We start from the raw sequence: 19,638 nt of genomic DNA on the forward strand, positions 1-19,638 counted from the left end.
CAGACAGACTCCCCATTGAGCAGGAAGCCCAACTCAGGGCTCAATCCCAGGACCCTGAGATCATTACCTGAGCCGAAGGCAGACACTTAGCTGGCTGAGCCACCCAGGCGCCCCAAGTTTACACAATTTATTAGATTTCTCACTTAAAAATAACAAAGAGTGTATGTTTTTCTTTTTCAAATCTTTTGTTCTTAAAGGTCTTCCATTACTGAATGGAGTCTTTTGCTTTTAATGGAATATAATACTAATAACGATGTTAGAAGAATCAATGGTCAGATTATATTATTAAAGTGATGAGAAACATTGTAGAATCTTTGAGGCTTTTATCCTAAATTTTAAGTTCCTTCAAGGAATATTGCTCTTAATGATTTCCTCCAAATCAGTTATCATAGCTGTTGATTTTTTTTTTTTAATACTACAGGTATGGTTGCCTACTTTTTTCCATCAGAATAAAGTAGCTATCTATGTCCTGTAATGAGAAGCACACAAGTCCCCATGGCTTAAAACAGCAAGACTTATTTCTCACTCAAGCATTGGTAGGAGGGCTTTGTGCATCACCAGTACCTTGGCTTATGGGTTCCTGGTTGCCTTTGCAAACCAATCAAATTAAAGTTTCCTGGTTGCCATGCCAGAGGGAAATGGTTCTGGAGGGTTTTGGGCCAGCAAGTAGAATGGTTTGGCCTTCAAGCTAATTACATTTGCTTACAGCTAATTGGCCAATAGAAGCCTATGGCCCCACTCGACCCCAAAGAGTTTGGGTTGAACTAACTCTCCAGAGGAGACTCTGGAAAACACACAGAGAGCTGGAAATATTTGGTGAATAGCATTAATGACAACTGTGTATTTTGTGGACCTACATGCCTAAAGATCAGGGGCATTTAATGAAGTCTGACTGAAAAATTATTTCTAATCACTGCTTTTAGTGTTTTAAACATGACTATCATTGTCTGAAAACTACCATTTCATGTATTTGGATTAAAACCATTCGTGTGCCTTTTTCCCTAATATGTTCTTATAAAAATGACTTTTGGCACTTTAATTACTATCAACCTTAATTGTGACATCACTGAAATATTTGGAAAGCATCAAATAAATGTCTAAAATCTACTGTGGTCCTCAGTATCCCAAGAAGAGGTAACATTTTTAGTGTACTAGAATATTTTTGACAACATATATAATATATATGACACTAAGATAATATATAGACACTCACATGATACCAATACATGACACTAATACGTAATCTGTGTAGACATGAATAATATATACTGTCATATACAGATGCTCACATCTTGATCTGAGTGGGACTCTTTAGCAGTTACTCTGCTTTTGAGATAAGAAGAAACTTGTTTCACTATAATATCAGCCTCAGTTAACAAATCATACTCCTCATTTCCATAGAGTTGTTTGCTCATGAAGTTTGGGGGTATGTGGGAGTCATTACCTGATCTTTCAGCCATTTACTAAATATTTGTAAATGCTTTGTACTGGCTCTTCATGGATTCAGACCAACTGACTACTGCTAGGAAATTACTGCTTATGTATACCATACTTATGTATATACTGCTTATGTATACTTATGTATTATTATTTAGGCCTTCCTAAAGCCATGATCCCCAAATATTGCTGCACATTGGAATCATTGGGCTCCTCAAAAAATATGACGTCTCACCCCACTCCCCCACCCCGCCTTATCAGTCTGACTTCATTGTTATGTGGTATGAACTGGGAAGTGGGATTTAAAAAAAAGTTCTACTATGTAGCAAGGTTTGGGAGCCACTGTCTTAATGGAAGCGTTGCTTGTGTGTTGGAGAAATGGGGTGTGCGATTATTATCTTTATGGTTATAGTATCCTGCCATGTGGGGAGCTTTTCTTTTAACTTCTTCTTAAAAATAACCCAGCCTAAATCCAAACAAACAGTGAAAACAGAAAAGTTTTGAAAAAATAGGGCAGTGTTCTTTTCCTTCCCTCAGTTAACAGGTGACCTATCACAGTTAAATCCTAGATCTAACATGAAGCCAGTCAGCTAACCAGTATTTACTTATTGAGCAGTCACAGTATATACATAGCTTTGTTCTAGTCCTTTAGGATACATATTAAAGGTTAGTTACATATGATACTGGATACATTAATAATAAACATAGAGATTTGTAATATAAATATACCACGTGATAAAAGTGTTAACGTTTGCAAGAATTGAGAATTTGAATGCATATTGATGGATTGCAGTGTATTTGATGTTAATTGAGGACTGTGTTTTGGAATAGGTTTCCTTAGATTTAAAGAATTAGGAAGGTATATTTTGGCATTTAAAGACACCTCTGCAAAGATGTGGAGACAGAGTGTGACAGGAACAAGGCAAATTTGATTGGAAAGGAAGCATGAAGAAACAGCATAAAAGCAGGTACTCAAGCATTTGAATTTAATTGTAAAGGAACTGGTTAAGTCAGAGGGTGGTGAATAGCAGAGTAGGAGGCTTTAAGGTAAATTTGGAAACTAGTCTTGGTAGGAACCTGTGGGATGACTGAGTGCAAAGGAGCCCCAGAATTCTGCCTAGGTTGGAGGACCCGGCAGGGCAGGCAGCTGATTCGGGATAGGAGATTTGGCAGTGGGGTCAGATAGCATGGAGACACCCAGTGTTTTAGCAGATGAAGTAGGGGTCACATTTCGCACTTGGTCATACGTAGAGCATCAGAGTTCTGCAAGGCATTTCACCTTCAGATTTTAGTTTGGAAAATAGGATATCAGGGAAACTTCAGGGTCCATGACAGACTTGTTGTCATGTATCAAAATCACCAATGGTGCTTCTTGAAAATGCAGATTCCTGGGCTCAGTCAGTTGCGTTGAACTATGGTTCAACTGGTTCACTGGTAGCTGGGCCTCTGCTGTAGAGAATGTAAGTTCCAGTAAGAACAATTGAAGGGAAATAGGAATTTTCTCACCTTCTGCTTTTAGGAGGTAGGTAGATGAAGCCATGATGGTTTCCTGAGAGAGCAGAGTTTTTGAGGGCCCTGGGTCATCGATCCATGTAGCTTTGGGGATTATGAGTGTGAGTCTAGCAGATGTAGGGTAGAATCTCCATCCTAAACTGTGCAGTTGAGAGAAGAAATAAGAAAATGGCTCAAAGTGGCCAAGTCTCAGTCAGAAGCCAACGGCATTTCAGATTTCCAGCATGTTGTAGATGGATCCAAGGCAAATTCTGACGTATTCATGGTGCCTGCTATTCACTGATCCTGTGTTTCCCTCCAGCCCCTTTACCTGCCTAGTTTCCGGTGCCCTGTAGTAGTTTGTTCCTTTGTGGGAGAACACCTGGTTATTCTCAAGCTGTTTTACACCACCTTTCCTCCATTGTGTCTAGGTTGAAAGCCATGTAGCCGCCACGTCTCTGCCATCTGATGATGGAGAATATGATGGGCTCATTTGCCTTGTCCCTAGCCCCCACCCCACCCCTAGCCTCTGAATCACCACTGACTCAGGGCTTCCCTGGGGACTCAGCACATAAGCTGCATTCTGAAGGACAAGGGGGAATTGGCCAGGTGCACAAGTGTGGGGTGTTGGGAAGGATTTTGGTAGGCGGGGTTGAAGTGTAGATGTTTGACAGAGTGTGATGCATCTGGGACCTGGGGGTCACGGGCGAGACCAGAGAAAGAGAGGCGCTTGGATTGCTCTGCAGAAGGTATGCACCTCTGTTGGCTGGTAAGAGTGGTCAGGTTTACACTCTAAAATGATGCAATAAGGTAGGCATTTTGGAAAGATTCTTAACCCTTCGGACCCTTAGTCTCTAGAAGAATGTGACTAGGAAGTTCATTCACACTGTCTACCCACACCCACATTTGTGAGGATTAGAGCTAATTTTTGTACACAGTAGATATTCATTAAGTATGTTTTAATGTTTTCCATTCTCCCTTAAAGAACTTTCCTCATGAAAAGGAAGTTCCTCATTTGGCACTTATATTGTCTGATATTGTTAATTGATCTATTTATTTTGTTTCTGGAACTTTATGGTTTCCTTGGAGTGAAAAAAAATATCTTGTTCTTTGCTTGCCTTTTCTCATCTCTGCATATAGTCTGTGTCTTACATACATAGAACTCAGTAAGCAGTTGTGTTTGCTTGAGACTTCAGAGATTTAACTAATGCCACATCAGAAAATTATGTGTTCCAGCAGTTGGTAAAATTATTGGAAGGACTTTTTCTCTATATGTGGTTAGAATTAGTACGTTTGAATAACATGTAGGATTGGTTTTCATTCCTTTGTGAATTTTTGTCAGCATCTCTTGGAATTACTGGTAATACTTTAGACATAGAAAGATACGTCACGTTATATGTTGAAGCATTTTATGATTTCAGAGCTTGGAGAGTAATTACACGCCTTCCTTAAGTAAATTACTCCCATTCCTATGAAGGGACCAACTCCCATTACCAGTATGTTGACTTTCTCTGGAACTGCACGCCATCTAGTTTTTCAGGTGCATGCATTCATTGTAAAATACACAAAAACAAAGTAAGACTCTTGCTTAAAAACTTCCTCTGGTTGCTGTTTTTTAAATAGTCATCATGATTTAAAACTAAATTTGTATGCTACTTTTGTTTATGAAGTTTCTCTTAAAAAAACTTCCATATGTGAATAATTTGAATATTCACTTTAATTTCTAGAGTATGGCATTAAAATGTTGGTCTAGGCAAGCTGTCAGTTATCCAGTTCAGCACTGTAACAAGCTGTGAATTCATGGGGTAGAAGGAGAAAGCGCATCTAAGATGTGTCAGTCTTTGATTTGTCGTATGTAAAAGTGAATTTCTCCTTCTTTGAAAAACAGAGTTTTAGGTTTTTGGAAAATCTTTTTGAAGTCAGCCTGAGGGTTTTTCTGGAGCACCCCTGGAATTGTCTGGGGTCTCGAGAATGGGCCTGGTAGAAGATGATGCTGTATAACTTCAGTATTAGTCTTTGTGGGAGGGACGATGCCCAGAGTGAACTTGCAACATATTTTACCATGATTGCACATTAATCTTAAATTGCCAAGGGCAAATTATATGCAAAATGAAGAAAATAAAGAACAGCTGTCCCCAGAAAATTTACAGCAAGCAAACTTGAGTTTCTCGCTCACTGTCTCTTTTTTAATCATAATGGGTGTGAGATGGGAGTGGGTGGATAACAGAGGACAGTCTTATGTGGGAGGGAACCAGAGAGTCTTGTGGTGTCTGCAGAAATGCAAATGCAAAACTGAAATACTAAATTCAGGCGAGTCAGGATTATTCATTTTCTTAATTAGTAATCTTATTTAAGAACAAATAAGCTTCCAAAGCTATTAGTTTCCAAATGAGTGGTTGCATAAAGTTAATAGGGAAAAGTGGTTAAACTGTCTTGCTACAGAGTAGGCGTGCTAGGTTCTCTGGGTTTGGTTCAGATCCTGAAGAGGTCCATGGCATATTATTGCAAGGCTCTGTCAACACTTTTAGCGTAGTCCTAAAGGGCATGAGCTCAAAGGTCAGTCTTGATTCAAATATCTTTCAGCACTTATTAGCTCTGCAACCATGGCGGGTTAGACTCCCTCTGACCTGGTTTTAGCATGTGGCACCTGGGATAATGGTGGCATCTCCTTTGCGGGCAGGTGGTGAGAATGAAAAAGGAACTTGGGACGTTGGCTCACATGGAGTGCTCTGTAAATCTGAGTCGCTTGTTTAGAGATATATCTGCGAATTGAGGCCAATCACAATTAAGTAGTTCCATTATTGATTCAAGACTCTGGGAGCACTGAGGGACTTAGTTTAGTTTACCTTTTTTTTTTTTTAATAGTAATTTACATAGGGAAATAAATCACTTGCGTTCACTTTAGTAATTTTATGTGGTGCTTGTAACAAGCAGTAACAGTAACTGCTTTGGCTTTCAATCTTCTGTTCCTAGGGTCTTGTGGACCCTTGAGTGAGAAGGTGGCTGGGAGGCAGTGAAGAAAGGAAGGAGCCTCAGGAAGAAGACCATGGCTTTTAGATTACCTCAGGCTCCCCCCTTCCCCACCCGCTCCCCTTAAAAGAGAGATTGCCCAGAGTTGGCCAAAATTGGTTTAGTCCCTGATGTCGCAGCTGCTCTGAGGTGGAGAGACAGATGGCAGCAGCGAGACACCTTTAGGGCTTTCCTGATGTTCTGCTCTCTGTAGAGAAGGGAGGAAACAGAGTCTTGCAAAAAATAATAGCCAACTTCTGCCTTGAGTTTGAGTCTCTTTTCTGATACATGTAAGTAAAATTTTTTGATGACTTAAGCTGCATGAGTGAGTTTGAAAATAAAATGCATTTATTTTTTATTTAGCTGTTCCATCCATTCCAGCTTATTTGATACTTCTGTATTCCTGGGCATGCACCTGTTAAAATGGGATTCTTTTGGGGTGTTTCCTACAGGAAAAATATTGGAAGAGAAAAATGGTGGTGATATACTTCCTTTTCTTAAAGATTATCTTCAATCTAGTTTCAAGGCAGTGAAGGCCCTGATTTTATGCTTTCACGTGAACAAGTTATTTTGCAGTTTCATGGATGCTAGTAGAAAGCTCAAGACTTCTGGATCAGAGATGAAGGATAGTTTATCACTCTCAGTAGCCAGAGTAGTAAATTTTGTGTTGGTCCCTGATTCCCAAGGGCACTGTGGAGAGGGTCATATTATAAGAGCAAAAAGCCTCTGAACTTGGGAAGCTTGAGTCTTTTATTATGGCCATTATTTATATGGCCATTTATATTTATATGGCCATTATTAAGCATGCCTGCCCTTTGTTCTAGATGGAGACACTATCTCTGTTTTCCAAGGTTGCAGGCAAACCTGTTCTTTGTTCCAGAGGGAGATGGTGGAACAGATGGTGTTCACCTGCCTTGGGGTATTGCTGGCAGAGGGGGTGGATGGGTATGATGTGACAAGATGCTTTGTGAACAGTCGAGGCCAGAGTGTGGCAGATCCCAAGGGCTGTGCTGCATGCTTGCCGTGGCTCTATAGGCAGTGGTGAGATGTTGACAGATTTGAGCGGGAGTGTGTTCACATCTTTCAATGGGAAGAAGTAGATTTAATGGGGGCCAGCTGGGATGGAGGGGATGGCAGGCAGGATGCCTGGTTGGATTTTAGAAATAATCCACAAAAGAGCTGATGGAGGTTTAACTGAGGGCGTCGGCCATGGAAAGAAGGATGGATAGGACGAGAGACTTGGCAGAAAAACAAAATCTGATGACATGTTGGCTGTAGAAGGTAGGGAAAAGGGAAGGTAAACTGTAAGCTTTCCAGCCAAGGTAGGTGGAAGACACGTTTAGCCAAGACAGAGAATGCAGGAGGAGCAGTAGGTTTGAGTGGAATAAAGGGATTGGGATTGGTTTCTGGTACAAATTCAAGGTGCCTGTGACATTTCTGTCAGAAATAAAATGAAGGTGACAGAAGAGACAGTGGGCATGATTTTCAGAGAGGTGAAGCTTTGAGTGTCATAAAGTCATGCCAGGTGGATGGTGAGGGAAGAAGATAAGGGGGCAAAACGCAGAATCTTTGGGGGGAATCTTTGCATTTAGAGAGTATGAGGAAAAAAAGAATACTTAAGGAACACCGCATAGTCATGGGTCAGAGAAGGAACCCAAGACAATGTGGTATAAAGGAATCTAGAAGAGGGGCAGTTCCAAAGAAGAGAAAGTCATACCATAGCTATGTCAATCAACTGCTCTAGCAAGGTTAGGCAGGAAGAAGACCAAGGAAAAAACCACTGGGTGAAGAGTTGGGAGGTAAGAAGCTAGAGAGTAGCCAGGCTGGACAGGTTGTACTTCTTACAAGAACCCTATGAGATAATATTTCTCCATTTTACATGAATACCTGAAGCCAAGAGGCATGATTTGACTTGTGTTTAAGCTCAGCTAGAAAGCATTAGACGGCAACTCAAATCCAAGGCTGAGTTTTTAGTGCCGACGCTCTCAACATCCATGAACATGAGGAGATGGAGACTCTGTAGGCTGATTTCCTAAGGATGCTGGAGATAAAGAATACAGACACATTTTTATTTTTAAAAATATTTTATTTATTTGACAGAGAGACTGTGAGAGAGTACAAGCAGGGGGAGCAGAAGAGGGAGAGGGAGAAGCAGGCTCCCCGCTAGGGAGAGAGCCCAATGCGGGGCTCAATCCCAGGAACCTGAGATCATGACCTGAGCGGAAGGCAGACGCTTAACTGACTGAGCCACCCAGGGGCCCCTAGACAGATTTTTAAAGAATAGAGGAAGTTTGAAACTGTAGACAGCAGAAGAGGGGAGCAGGGAGATTGAAGTGTCAGTCTCCGAAGTGCTCATCCAGATTTGAGATGAAGCCATTCTGAAGCAATGCTTCTTGTTTCCTTACCAGCTCCACCATGGACATCTGAAGGGGCACCATCAGTCCAAGAAAGATTTATCCCCTTTGCTGAGAATTCTTGCAGCACCTTGGAAAGTCTCTTAGTGGAAGACATATTATCAGTGTGGAATCTGCATCTGACACTATTTAAAACCCTAATAATAAATGGCATTTTGTTTTCCAAGTATTTCATGTACCGTAGCTCACCCAATGCCTACAAAACTCAGTAGGTGGTTGAGGAGATCGATCTTGTTTATTAGGCTCAGGTGCAAATGAGGCTTGGAATCTGGATCTGAGGCTTAGAATACGTTAAGGGTCAACCTGTCATAGTTTGCACAACTAGAAAGTGGCAGAGCTGGGATCTGGCTCTTCATCTCCTGCCTCGAAGACAGAATTATCCTGTGGCAATAGAGTAGGGTGAGAGGAAGGTGGGAGGGGAGGCCAATTCTGCCAGGCGGCCCAGGGACTCCTTTCCCCAGGACTTACACTGTGAGGAGACATGGAAGGTCACATTGAATGAGTTGTAGCTAGATCTGTCAGATCTGGGACAGCAAAACGTCAGACCCCTTGGAGAGTTTGGGACCCCAAGTATTACTAATGAAAGAGGAAACTTCCTGTTAGTTTGTAGTTTCTCCCCAGCCCTGCTGGAGGTGCCCTGCCCACTGGTTTGGGTGTTTGTGCAAGGAATAGCAGCAAGTCTAGGGGTTGTCTGAAGCAAAAATGCTTTTCCTCATGTGGGCTAGGAACTAGAAATGAGCCTGGCCACATGGAATACTAGGAATATATATTCTGTTCTTGCCCTAATATCAATGTAGCAGCTAATAAACCAAATACCCTTCATACTTGAGGCTTGGATTTGAAAGGATGAGTCTTAGAGTCAAGCCTGTATGTGTCTGAAGAGTCCTGAAGTGATCATTGCTTCCAAAAATATTGGCTTGGACTTGGAATTGGATATTTGCCTTGCACTTTGTCCATACTCATGGCTTCTGCTGGGATGGGATGCAGTAACGGAAGTGGATGTGGTCACCCGCCTCAGTGGGCACCGCGGCCCTCACGTGCTGAGCTGTTGGGTTTCTGAGCTCAGTCCAGGGTTGGTTTAGGCATGGGAATACCATGTGAATGAAATCACGTTACCTTTCCTCAAAGTCCCTGCTGGTGGAGAGGCTATCTGTCACAGTGCAGAAGTGGATTTATCTGAAAAGAGTGTGTGGAGGCCCCGGAGAGTGAAACCCCTACTTCATAGGAGTGGTTTCCCCCGCAGACAGTGGCTTTCTGTCTGCAATGTTTCTCTGTCTGCAGCCCACATTATCGTCCTATCAGGGAGAAATTCCAAATGTGATCGGTGAACAGGAATTTCATATTTTCTATGAGCCCATTCATACTGAATAAACTTGACCCTCTTCTCAACCTGTGCTTTATGGTATAAAAGTAGGCTATAGATGCCACGCCTCAGGCAGGGCAACGTGTGTATGTATTGTGGCTTGTACCTAGCTGTTCTGATACTGATTTTGAATTTTATGCTCAACTAAAGCTTATGATGAGTGGTTGGTATGTGAGGCTCATGCACATGCTTTATACATGTTGTCTCCTTTCATTTCCGTGACAACCCCATGCCACCATTAACCTCATTTTTCAGATAAAGAATCTGAGACACAGATTGAGCAACTTACCAGGTTGTACAATGGGGGTAGTGGTACACTTGGAAGTTTCCAGGACGTCAGCAACCTTAACTCATAATAATTTTCATCTTAAACAAACTTAAGCTCAACACACTTGTGTTTCCTGATGATACTTTTTTTTTTTTTTTTTTGGAATGAGGGAACCGAGATCTAGAAAGCTTAAAATGTTCTTATCAGCTGTAGTCAGTCTTCTTTTTCAGGGCTTAAAATCCGTTTCTTACCCTATTTGTAGTATTAAATTCTTTGGACGTGTTAAAAACCACCCATCATTCTTCCAAAGTTTTAGAGTTCTAGAATTCTAGAAATCCAGTCTTTTAAATTGATGATGTTGAATGGTATGTCCCTTTGGTGGACTAGAGCAAATGATTCTTGGTTCTGCCTGCTTATACTTAAAAATAATTTAATAAAATGTGTTTTTGACAGAATCTTGAAGTATTATGAATTGTCCTGTCTCTTGGAAGGGCATCTTTGTGTACGAAGCTGTTTATTTTTATGTAACCCAGTTATGTGGATAGCCTGGAAAGTACTTACTAGATTTGTTCAGCCATGTAAATAGAGTGTGTATTGGGGATTAGTTATAAATAGATGTAAGGGACACATTATCAATTTTTTGTAACTCACTGATGACCTGAAGCACTATTCACGAGCCTCGTCCTTGCTAATTTTGGGGTCACCTTTATAGCGTATCATTCTTAGCCTTGTTGCTGGGTCATTTCCTCACGAGTTTTTTGTAATCACTTTACCTGCCGTGCTTTTTTCCTTTTATTTTCAAGAGTCTCTCAAGGTTAGTTAATATTTATTATATATAATTATAAAATGTACTTCCAACTATGATTAATATTTATATATGCATACAATTATATGTTTGTTCATTACGTAGCCCAAAGGGGAATTCATCTTTGCAGCACTGGGGGACATGTAGACCTACATTTGTATTTATGCATGTGTGCGTGCGTGTGTGTATGCTTTATTAATGATGGCATGTGGCAGGCTTTTGATGTAAATTCTGTGAGTCTGGATATTAATGACCTTTCATTAAGGTCATTGACCCTGTTGTCAGCTAGCACAAATGCAAATAAATGACTCAGTCCTTCCACAAATATTGATCAATTCCCTCATTCCATGCCAAGCACTCCGCTCGTTACTATATGAGAACTGAATGAATGTTAGTTGATAGACCCATAACATATGGTCATTTATTTCTGTAGAATCATACACTTGGAAAATTCTTTTTAATAATTTTGTGCCTGTTACCATCAGAAGTATTTAGAGTTCCACTTTGAGTCTTACTCTTTTTATACTGTTACATCTCTCTTTTCTACTAACAACCTTTTCTGTCCCTTTTTATTTTTTGTCCTTATCACTTTACAAATCAACCATCAACTTTTTATTTATTTTTATTTTTAAAAAAATTCATTTATTTGACAGAGAGAGATCACAAGTAGGCAGAGAGAGAGAGGGGGAAGCAGGCTCTCTGCTGAGCAGAGAGGCCAATGTGAGGCTCGATCCCAGGACCCTGAGATCATGACCTGAGCTGAAGGCAGAGGCTCTAACCCACTGAGCCACCCAGGTGCCCCAATCATCAATTTTTTAATCATTTGTCCAGTTTATCCATGAATTTATCCAGTTCATTTGTTAAATGTATACCATGTGCAAGTTATTAAGAATCCTGCAAGATTAAGATTAAGATCCTGCAAGTTATTAAGAATCTTGAGTTACCAGGTGTGGAATCTGCTCCTGAAGCCAGAAAGGAAAGGAAAGACAAGGCTTTATGGTTGTGTTGGTCCCAAGTTGCTCTCTCTTTTAATTTTAGTTCTCTTCTAAATTTTACCTGGTCTTCACTTTATTCTACCTTGGTGCTTAAAATACAGTAAGTACACAATGTTTTATGAAATTAATAAGAATTTAAGTGTTATATAATTTGTAGTCTGTTATCTTCTCATTTACTTCCCATTTCTCCTTCCTTTCATTCTGGTCTTTGTTGGCCTTTCCTCTGTGTGTGCGTGTAATTACCTGTCTTCTCTCTTCCGCTTCCTTTGCTCTAAATGCCACTTCCTGTTCTCTTCTTACTCAATACAGTTATTTGCCAGTTGCGGCCGCTCCAGCCTTTGCCCCCACCTCTGTTGTTTAACTGAACTTATCCACCCTCTTTGGGTTTCTTTTCCTTCTGCATCTAATTCTTTTATTGTCGCAGAGCATCTTACTTTTTTGCTTCTCCAGCCCACCTACCACAACCTCTGAGTGCCCATTGGTGTTGGGTAGTTCTGTCAGGTGTTTTATAGAATAGACTAGACTCTAGTTCTGGGAGCATCATCCGGGCTCCGAGAGGAAAGCTGTTGGGCAGAGATGATGATGAAATCTGACTCATTTCCACTTATTAACTTTCTCCTCAAGAAAGATGTGGCTGGTGCTCAGTGGCAGGACTGTGTGAGATTGGAGGAGACAGGTGTGGGAAGGAAGACACATTCGATTTCACCTTGTCCATTTTGCCCAGGGACAGCTGTCAGCAGGTGCTCATCATGGTAATGGAGAGCACTTACCCTTTCTTTACTACTGATCAGAAACAATCTTATTTATTAAAAGAAAAAAAAAACTTTGGGTCTGTAACATTTTGATCAGGTGACAAATTTTTGTCAAAAGTTAGAAAGTCTTGTAGTAATGACATCAGAGAATATTGATATCCTGAAAAGATTGTAATAACTTGGATATTTTAAGTGTTTAGCTCCTAATTGCAATGTCTGTTTTAGACTAAGTCCAATCTATCTCTGTAGTTCCAAGTTAATTTCAAGTCATATCACCTTGGCCATGTCTCTTCTTTACTCAACCATTCTCTGCAAGGCACCATGAAAGCTCTTAAAAACAAAAACCAAGATTGACCTAGTATCTTTCCATGTCTCTATGTATTTGGGAAGAGAAGGTAGAACACATGCATGAAAATCATGAGGCTGGATGTGTTTTAGAAAGGTAATGTAGACAGTATATAATATCTCCAGATGGGTTGTGTGTGGAAATTACCTTTAACATGCTTAAATAGGACTATTTACACTGAGTGGGGGAAAAATACAGACATAAATAATCTGATATCAGGTCAAACCTTCAGATTTTTATTTTGGGAATTATGAATAAGAGATTGTGGGCTTGTGAGAATGTAATGTAATCAGGTGTTAAGAGGAATTAATTATGAGTCCCATTCAGAGAAAGGGAATATCACTGTTGGCTGGTGGTAGGAAAGGTCGAACTTTATCTGGTTTTGAAGGTCTGGATGGAACTTCATCTTGCTCACTGTTGAATCTTGGGCAGCTAGAACAGCACCTGGCATGTATTTGATGAATAAATACTTGACAGATGAGTAATTTGTGAAGAGAAAGGGAGTAACATTTCTGTCAGATGAGACCTCTGCCTCAGGAAGGAATGAATTTAGTTCCTCCGGGTGATAATCTGGGGTCTGCTCTGAAGAAGGTGAATAGTCCACGATAAATGTGGGTAGGTGAGATAGGGCCCATGTTGGTATTTATGTGTTTATGCCTTGCCTACTGGAATCTGGAATCGAGACTTGATCTGATGGCTTACTCTTTTTTTTTTTTTTTTTTGATGGCTTACTCTTAAATGGGGATGGAAGAGAACTTAGATAATCAAACTTGTTTGAAAAACAAAAAAATTGATGATGTTCAGAATGAATTATGGTCATGTGTGCTTCCCTGCAAGGGTGTCTTAAATGTGTGTGTATAAAATTCAAGACTGGGTTGAAGGAGCAGAGATTAGTCTGAAGTTTGAAGAAATTGTGCACACTGACCTATTGAATTTGCAAAGTGACAAAGAGGAAGTAGAGAAAATTTCAAAATTCTAATACTTGGCGATTAGACATAGTGACTCCTTTGGCTGAAAGGGGAAAATGTGGAAGAGAAGCCGGAGAGACTGTGTGATAAACCCACTCATGGCACTTGGCATATTGATTGGTTTATATTCTTCAAATTGTATTTATTTGTTGTCTCTTATAAGATGTGTGTGTTCATAAATACAAAGTATGTTCCAATTTTCTTAATTCAGAGCTTTTAAGGACATTGTAACAAAAACCAAAATCCTACATGACTTGAGTGTGTGTGTGTGTGTGTGTGTGTGTTTCACAGGCTGTTTCCAAGCTGCTTTGATAGAAGGTTTATTTAAATTTCACCTTAAAAAAGTAGAAACTGTGTTGAGTCACATCAATTCCCCCTTGTACCTTTCATTATGCATTAGCAATTAACTCAGCTTCTCTCAGGTTGATGAATTTGAACTTGATCAATTATCTGATAGTAATTATCAGCAGAGTGATGATTATTGCTGAAGTAACATTCTTATTTCATTTCTCTAGGTATCTCAGGCCCTTCTCAAAGACACACGTTTGTTTGACTGCAGAATATGACTTACTCTTCTGGCTTCTGGCACTGAGGTCAAATTATTTTAGGTTTCTTAAATAGAGGAGTATTGAGAAAGCAAATCCTCTGGTATTTTAAACTCTCTGGACATGGCCTTCTGGCCTCTAGGAGAAGGAAGGAATGAGGCCCAGTCTTTTCTCTTGTAGCAGGCTCAAACTCTGATCTTTGTGTTTCTGGACAATTTCCTTTCCTTTTTATCAACTCCTGGCAGGGTTGACCTGAATTTTTCTCTCTCTCTTGGAGTCTGTGAGCTTCCCCATCAGGAAGATGCCTCTCTGCTGCTTTGATTCTTTAGCATTCAAAGCACCTTTAGAACAGATATGTGTAGACTGAAAGGCTAGCCTTTGCTCTTCTGGTTCTTTGAGCTCTTTGGAGACAGAAGGTGTATGTGTTTGCTTGGACTGCCGTAGTGAAGTACCACAGAGTGGGTGGCTTAAACAATAGACATTTATTTTCTCAGAATTCTTGGGGCTAGAAATCGGAGGTCCATGTGTCAGCAGGCTTGGTTTCTTCTGAGGGCCCCCTCTTCTTGGTTTGTGGATGACTTATCTTCTTCCTGTGTCTTCACATCGTCTTCTCCTCTGTGTGTGTGTATGTCCCAACTTCTTATAGGAACATTGGTCCTATTGGTTTAGGGTCTACCCTAATGACCTAATTTTAACTTAATTACCTCTTTTAAATACTTTATTTCCAAACAGTGAAATTCTGAGGTAGTGAGGGTTATAGAATTTGGGGGGATGCAGAATTTTGCCTATAAGAGACAAGTAGGACATTTGAGAAGCTAGAAAGATGATTAAGGAGAAATATATGAAAGGCAAAATAGAGAAAAGGAAAGTAAAGACTTGTTTTCTTACAAGGAATAATAAAAGCGTGTATGTGTGCCGTGTGTTAGAACTGACAGTATGTGTGTTAATATCGTCACAATATCCTCCCGCCGTAACACAAGGTGCAAGATGTTATCCTTGATCTCAGATACCTTATCAAGACTCAGAGCTAAGTCTCCCGTCTTGCCCAAGGCCTCAGAGCTCAGGAGTGACTGAGCCTTGATTGGAATCCAGCCCTTCAGAACCTGTCTGGTATTGTATTCATCACCCATGCAGGGAGGCAAAAAGAAAGTAAGCTCACTTGGGCAAATTCCATGGCTTTTTGGGTGGTGTTTTGTTTTGGAAACTTGGAGGATTAGAGGCATTATCTTCCTTTCAGCCAGTTGTGTTCTTGTTAGTGTTAACATTGGTGGTGCAGACCGCAAACACAGGGAGCAAGCTATAATTCTTTTGAGAAATAAAGATGAGTCTTGTTTTTTTTTGAAAGTCATTTTATTATGCGAGGTTTCAAGCATAAAAACAGTAGAGAGTGGTACAGTCAACTCTTGTATTCCTAGTACTCAGGCTCAACAGTTATAAAGGTTTTACTAAAATTCCTTCATCTGTCCCTTCTTTGCCTTTTTTTTTTAAGATTTTATTTATTTATTTGACAGAGAGAGATCACAAGTAGACAGAGAGGCAGGCAAAGAGAGAGAGAGAGAGAGGGAAGCAGGCTCCCTGCCGAGCAGAGAGCCCGATGCGGGACTCGATCCCAGGACCCTGAGATCATGACCTGAGCCGAAGGCAGCGGCTTAACCCACTGAGCCACCCAGGCGCCCCTGTCCCTTCTTTGCTCTTAAAGGAAATCTCAGATAGGTTCCTTTCACGCTTTTCAGTATGTACCTTAAAAAATTAGGGACATTTTCTGAGCTAATCTTCATGTCACTCAGACTTTCCTGATTAGCTCAAAAATGCCCTTTTACATGTTGGTTTATTCAAATCAGAATCCAAATGTGTCATGTATTCAGTATACTAAATTATGTCGGACAGTATATTTTCTTGCCTTTACTTCTTGTCTGTACTGCAAAGAGATACTTTGTTTCCCCTGGCTCTGCAGAGAGAGAATGCTGTGACTTGATTCATTTCGATGTATACTTTGTAGTAATGTTCCTTGGAAGTTTCTGAGCTCCTCACTGGACAGAGCATATAACAGCTCTTAAAAACAAAAACAAAAACAGTTCTGCCTTAGTTTTGAATGCATTTCCATGGTCTTAAAGAATCATGCAGATAGTGATTTCTTTCTGTATACTAATTAACACCATGCTATTCTTAAAAGGCTAAAACTTCTCAAGAAAAACGTCCAGAATATGTAAACATAATAAACATGAAAGTTACAATGCATCTTTACAGAATGCATTGGTACACATGAGTACTACTTAAGGAACTTCTTTCATTAACATTGACTCATTACATTTTGTCCACATGGAACATTGTTTTTATGAGATTATTTTCCAACCATAACTCATGAATACCAAGCTGCTAAAACAAGTTGGTAAACACTTGCTTTTGTCAAACATTATTTTTATAGTCAACAGGAATGCTGCTAATGTGAGTTAGCAAAGATTCTGAATGCAATTGTTTGTTGCCAGCTTTTAAACTATGACAGTCTTGTATTTTGCTAACAACTTTGTCTCTCCCAATAGGTATAAATGACCAAGGATTGTACAGAGTTGTGGGGGTGAGTTCAAAGGTCCAGAGACTTCTCAGTATGTTGATGGGTATGCCTCTTTTCTAATCATTTTCCATGCATTATTTATTTATGTTCATTGACTTCATCACTTAATTTTTCATAGTAACGTACAGCATACTTGTGAATCCATTCTGTTCTTATCCTGCCTGGATGAGCTTTCTCCTGAGCAGAGATAGCTGATGAGGAGAAGTAGATGAGTGTTCAACTCGGCACAGATTATCCACTCCTTCTTTACTGACTAAGAAATGGTGTGGGGAGCGGGGTGTGGAAAAAGAATGCAGGCTCATGGCTGAATGTCTTCTTGCGCTTGCTTCTCAGAGGAGAGTAGCAGGCAGGCCTCTCTGATTTGCAGGTTTCCAAATTGCCTGTCCAGAGTCTTGACAGTACATTTGGTTGGACAAGACCACTGGGACTCACTCATTTTTATGTTGCTTCCAAAACTGTCACTTGACAGCAAGGATCTGATTCTCTGGGATTCATTGGTATTCACAGTGGCTTGTTTGTAGTTTGCACCAGGCTCTTCTCCAGAACCATGCCTGCTCCATCTGTGCTGATAACACAGTGTTCTTTGGCATCGCAGGCTAGAGGAAGCCAGAAAGTGAATTCATTTCATTACCCCAGACATTACGTGAATGACAAAGCGCTTTTACATTACACGCTGCTGTCATTTCAGCGCCACCTGTAAGGGGCCCCACTTCTCTCCTCACCCCAAAGCAGGCTGCCTCTTGAGGAGTGATGATAAGTCATCAGGCTTGAGGGCCTGCATGTCAAACCAATCTGTCATTTTGACCTTGCTAAATATTAATTAACTTGATATCTCACTTTAATTAATCAATATTAACAATGCCCTTAGGTATGCTGTCAATGCATCTAAACCTGTCTGCATCTTAAAGCATTGTAGGGAAGACTCAGTTTTTGGAAGCATAAACCAAGATGAATCAAATCAGCTGACATGTTGCAGATAGGATTGCTTGTTTGGCTGTATTTGAATTAAAGATTTAATAAGCAATAACCTTTTTTTAGCTATTAACCGCAGGAAAAAAAATTGCCCGTCATCAGTTGGAGAGCTGTCTTAGAATACATTCGCTTTCATGAGCTGTTTTCATTTTCTGCCTCTCTGGTTTAACTTGGGTGTGTAATTTTGGCAGTCAGATTTTCCTTTTTACCATTAGTGGGCTCCAAATTAAATAGACTCAGGTTGCCAGTGGTTCAGTAGCAGCTGGAAGAATTATTGGGACTCCAGCATCTGCTTTTAGTTAATTTTAAAATTAGAAACACTTCTCTCATTTCCAAGATGGCGTAATAATGATTAGAATTGGAAGACTGTTGGTATCAGAAGGGGTATTTTGGCTGAAAGGCACACTTTGGCAGTAAATTGGTCACAAGGATCATAGCATTATTTTTATTATCTTGTTCATGTTCAAGGGAAGTTCAAACAAGGGTGTCTCTGTGGTCACGCTGAAGTGTTAAGCTGTCTCAAAAGTTGTTCTTAATCTCATAAAATCCCACTTGATCTGCATCCCTGAACTAAGGTGGTAGTTTCCTCTGCTCATGGGAAATGTCTCAAGATAATCCTGAACTGGCAAGGTGTTTTAAAATACCTAAACCCTCAAAAATTCATGACCTGGAAAATGGTTTTCACTTTCCATGAGACTCAAGAGCAGAGAAGTCGGGGATACAAGCATGATACAACCCGATTTCAGCTACTCACAAAGGAAATGCTGTGTTTTCCCAAGAAGTAATTCTTTAGGAAGTTGAAGAATTGATGAGAGGGAGAGATAATGACTTGTTATCTCCTTATGGGGGGGGGGGTGCTACAGAGTAGAAATTTTTTTTTTTTTTTACTTAATCCATAAATAATTCCTAGTATGAATTTAAAACTGCCAGTCACAAACCTTGCATTTTTATTAGGATTAATACCACTTTCTTGTTGCTTTGTTACCAACTCAAACTTTAAGCTCTTAACAGAATAGACTTATTCACTGTATCCTAATTTAAAATTCCCTTAAGAAATCTCTTTCCATCAAAAGAAAAAAATCTATCTTGATTCACTAAGTGTTCAAAACATATAATTTATACCTCTTCCACAAAAAGGGATTTTAGAGTTTCTGCATATTTGTGTATACCCTGTCCCCTGGACATTCTTTGTTTCCATCTTTGCTCACCTCCCTATGTTGTTCTAGGGTTCTGTATCTTAAAGAGAAAAAGAAAAAATTGGATGAGTTCACCAGAGTTTTAGCTTTGCTCTTTTTTTTTTTAAATTTATTTATTTATTTTTATTTATTTGACAGATAGATCACAAGTAGGCAGAGAGGCAGGCAGAGAGAGAGAGGAGGAGGAGGCAGGCTCCCTGCTGAGCAGAGAGCCCTATGCGGGACTCGATCCCAGGACCCTGAGATCATGACCTGAGCCGAAGGCAGAGGCTTTAACCACTGAGCCACCCAGGCGCCCCAGCTTTGCTCTTTTAAACCAATCCATAATTCCTCCCCTCTAGAGGAGTTAGTTCTAATGATTTTACTGCCCATTGTGGTACTAGGCAGTTATTATTTATTTTTTAGGTTACCATTTCTCTAGGTAGTGCTTATTTCAAATTTGAACTTTTCAAAGTACAATTTCTGTGTAATGCTTTTGCTCTTTGTAGAGACGAGAAATTAATTT

At 40.1% G+C, this 19,638-nt stretch overlaps 1 protein-coding gene across 3 annotated transcripts in view; it reads left to right on the forward strand.

The window, feature by feature from the left end:
- ARHGAP10 (Rho GTPase activating protein 10) overlaps positions 1-19,638 on the forward strand; it is a 317,730-nt gene that overhangs the window by 171,607 nt on the left and 126,485 nt on the right. For 2 of the 3 annotated variants that reach the window (XM_047717602.1, XM_047717604.1), the window contains one exon: positions 16,934-17,008. The exons of the other annotated variant lie outside the window; for it this stretch is intronic. In XM_047717602.1, coding sequence (XP_047573558.1) covers positions 16,934-17,008 — 75 coding nt within the window. The remainder of the gene's footprint in view (positions 1-16,933; positions 17,009-19,638) is intronic. 3 annotated transcript variants of the gene reach the window in all.

The sequence above is a fragment of the Lutra lutra genome, chromosome 2 (genome assembly GCF_902655055.1).
Source record: "Lutra lutra chromosome 2, mLutLut1.2, whole genome shotgun sequence".
NCBI lineage: Eukaryota > Metazoa > Chordata > Mammalia > Carnivora > Mustelidae > Lutra > Lutra lutra.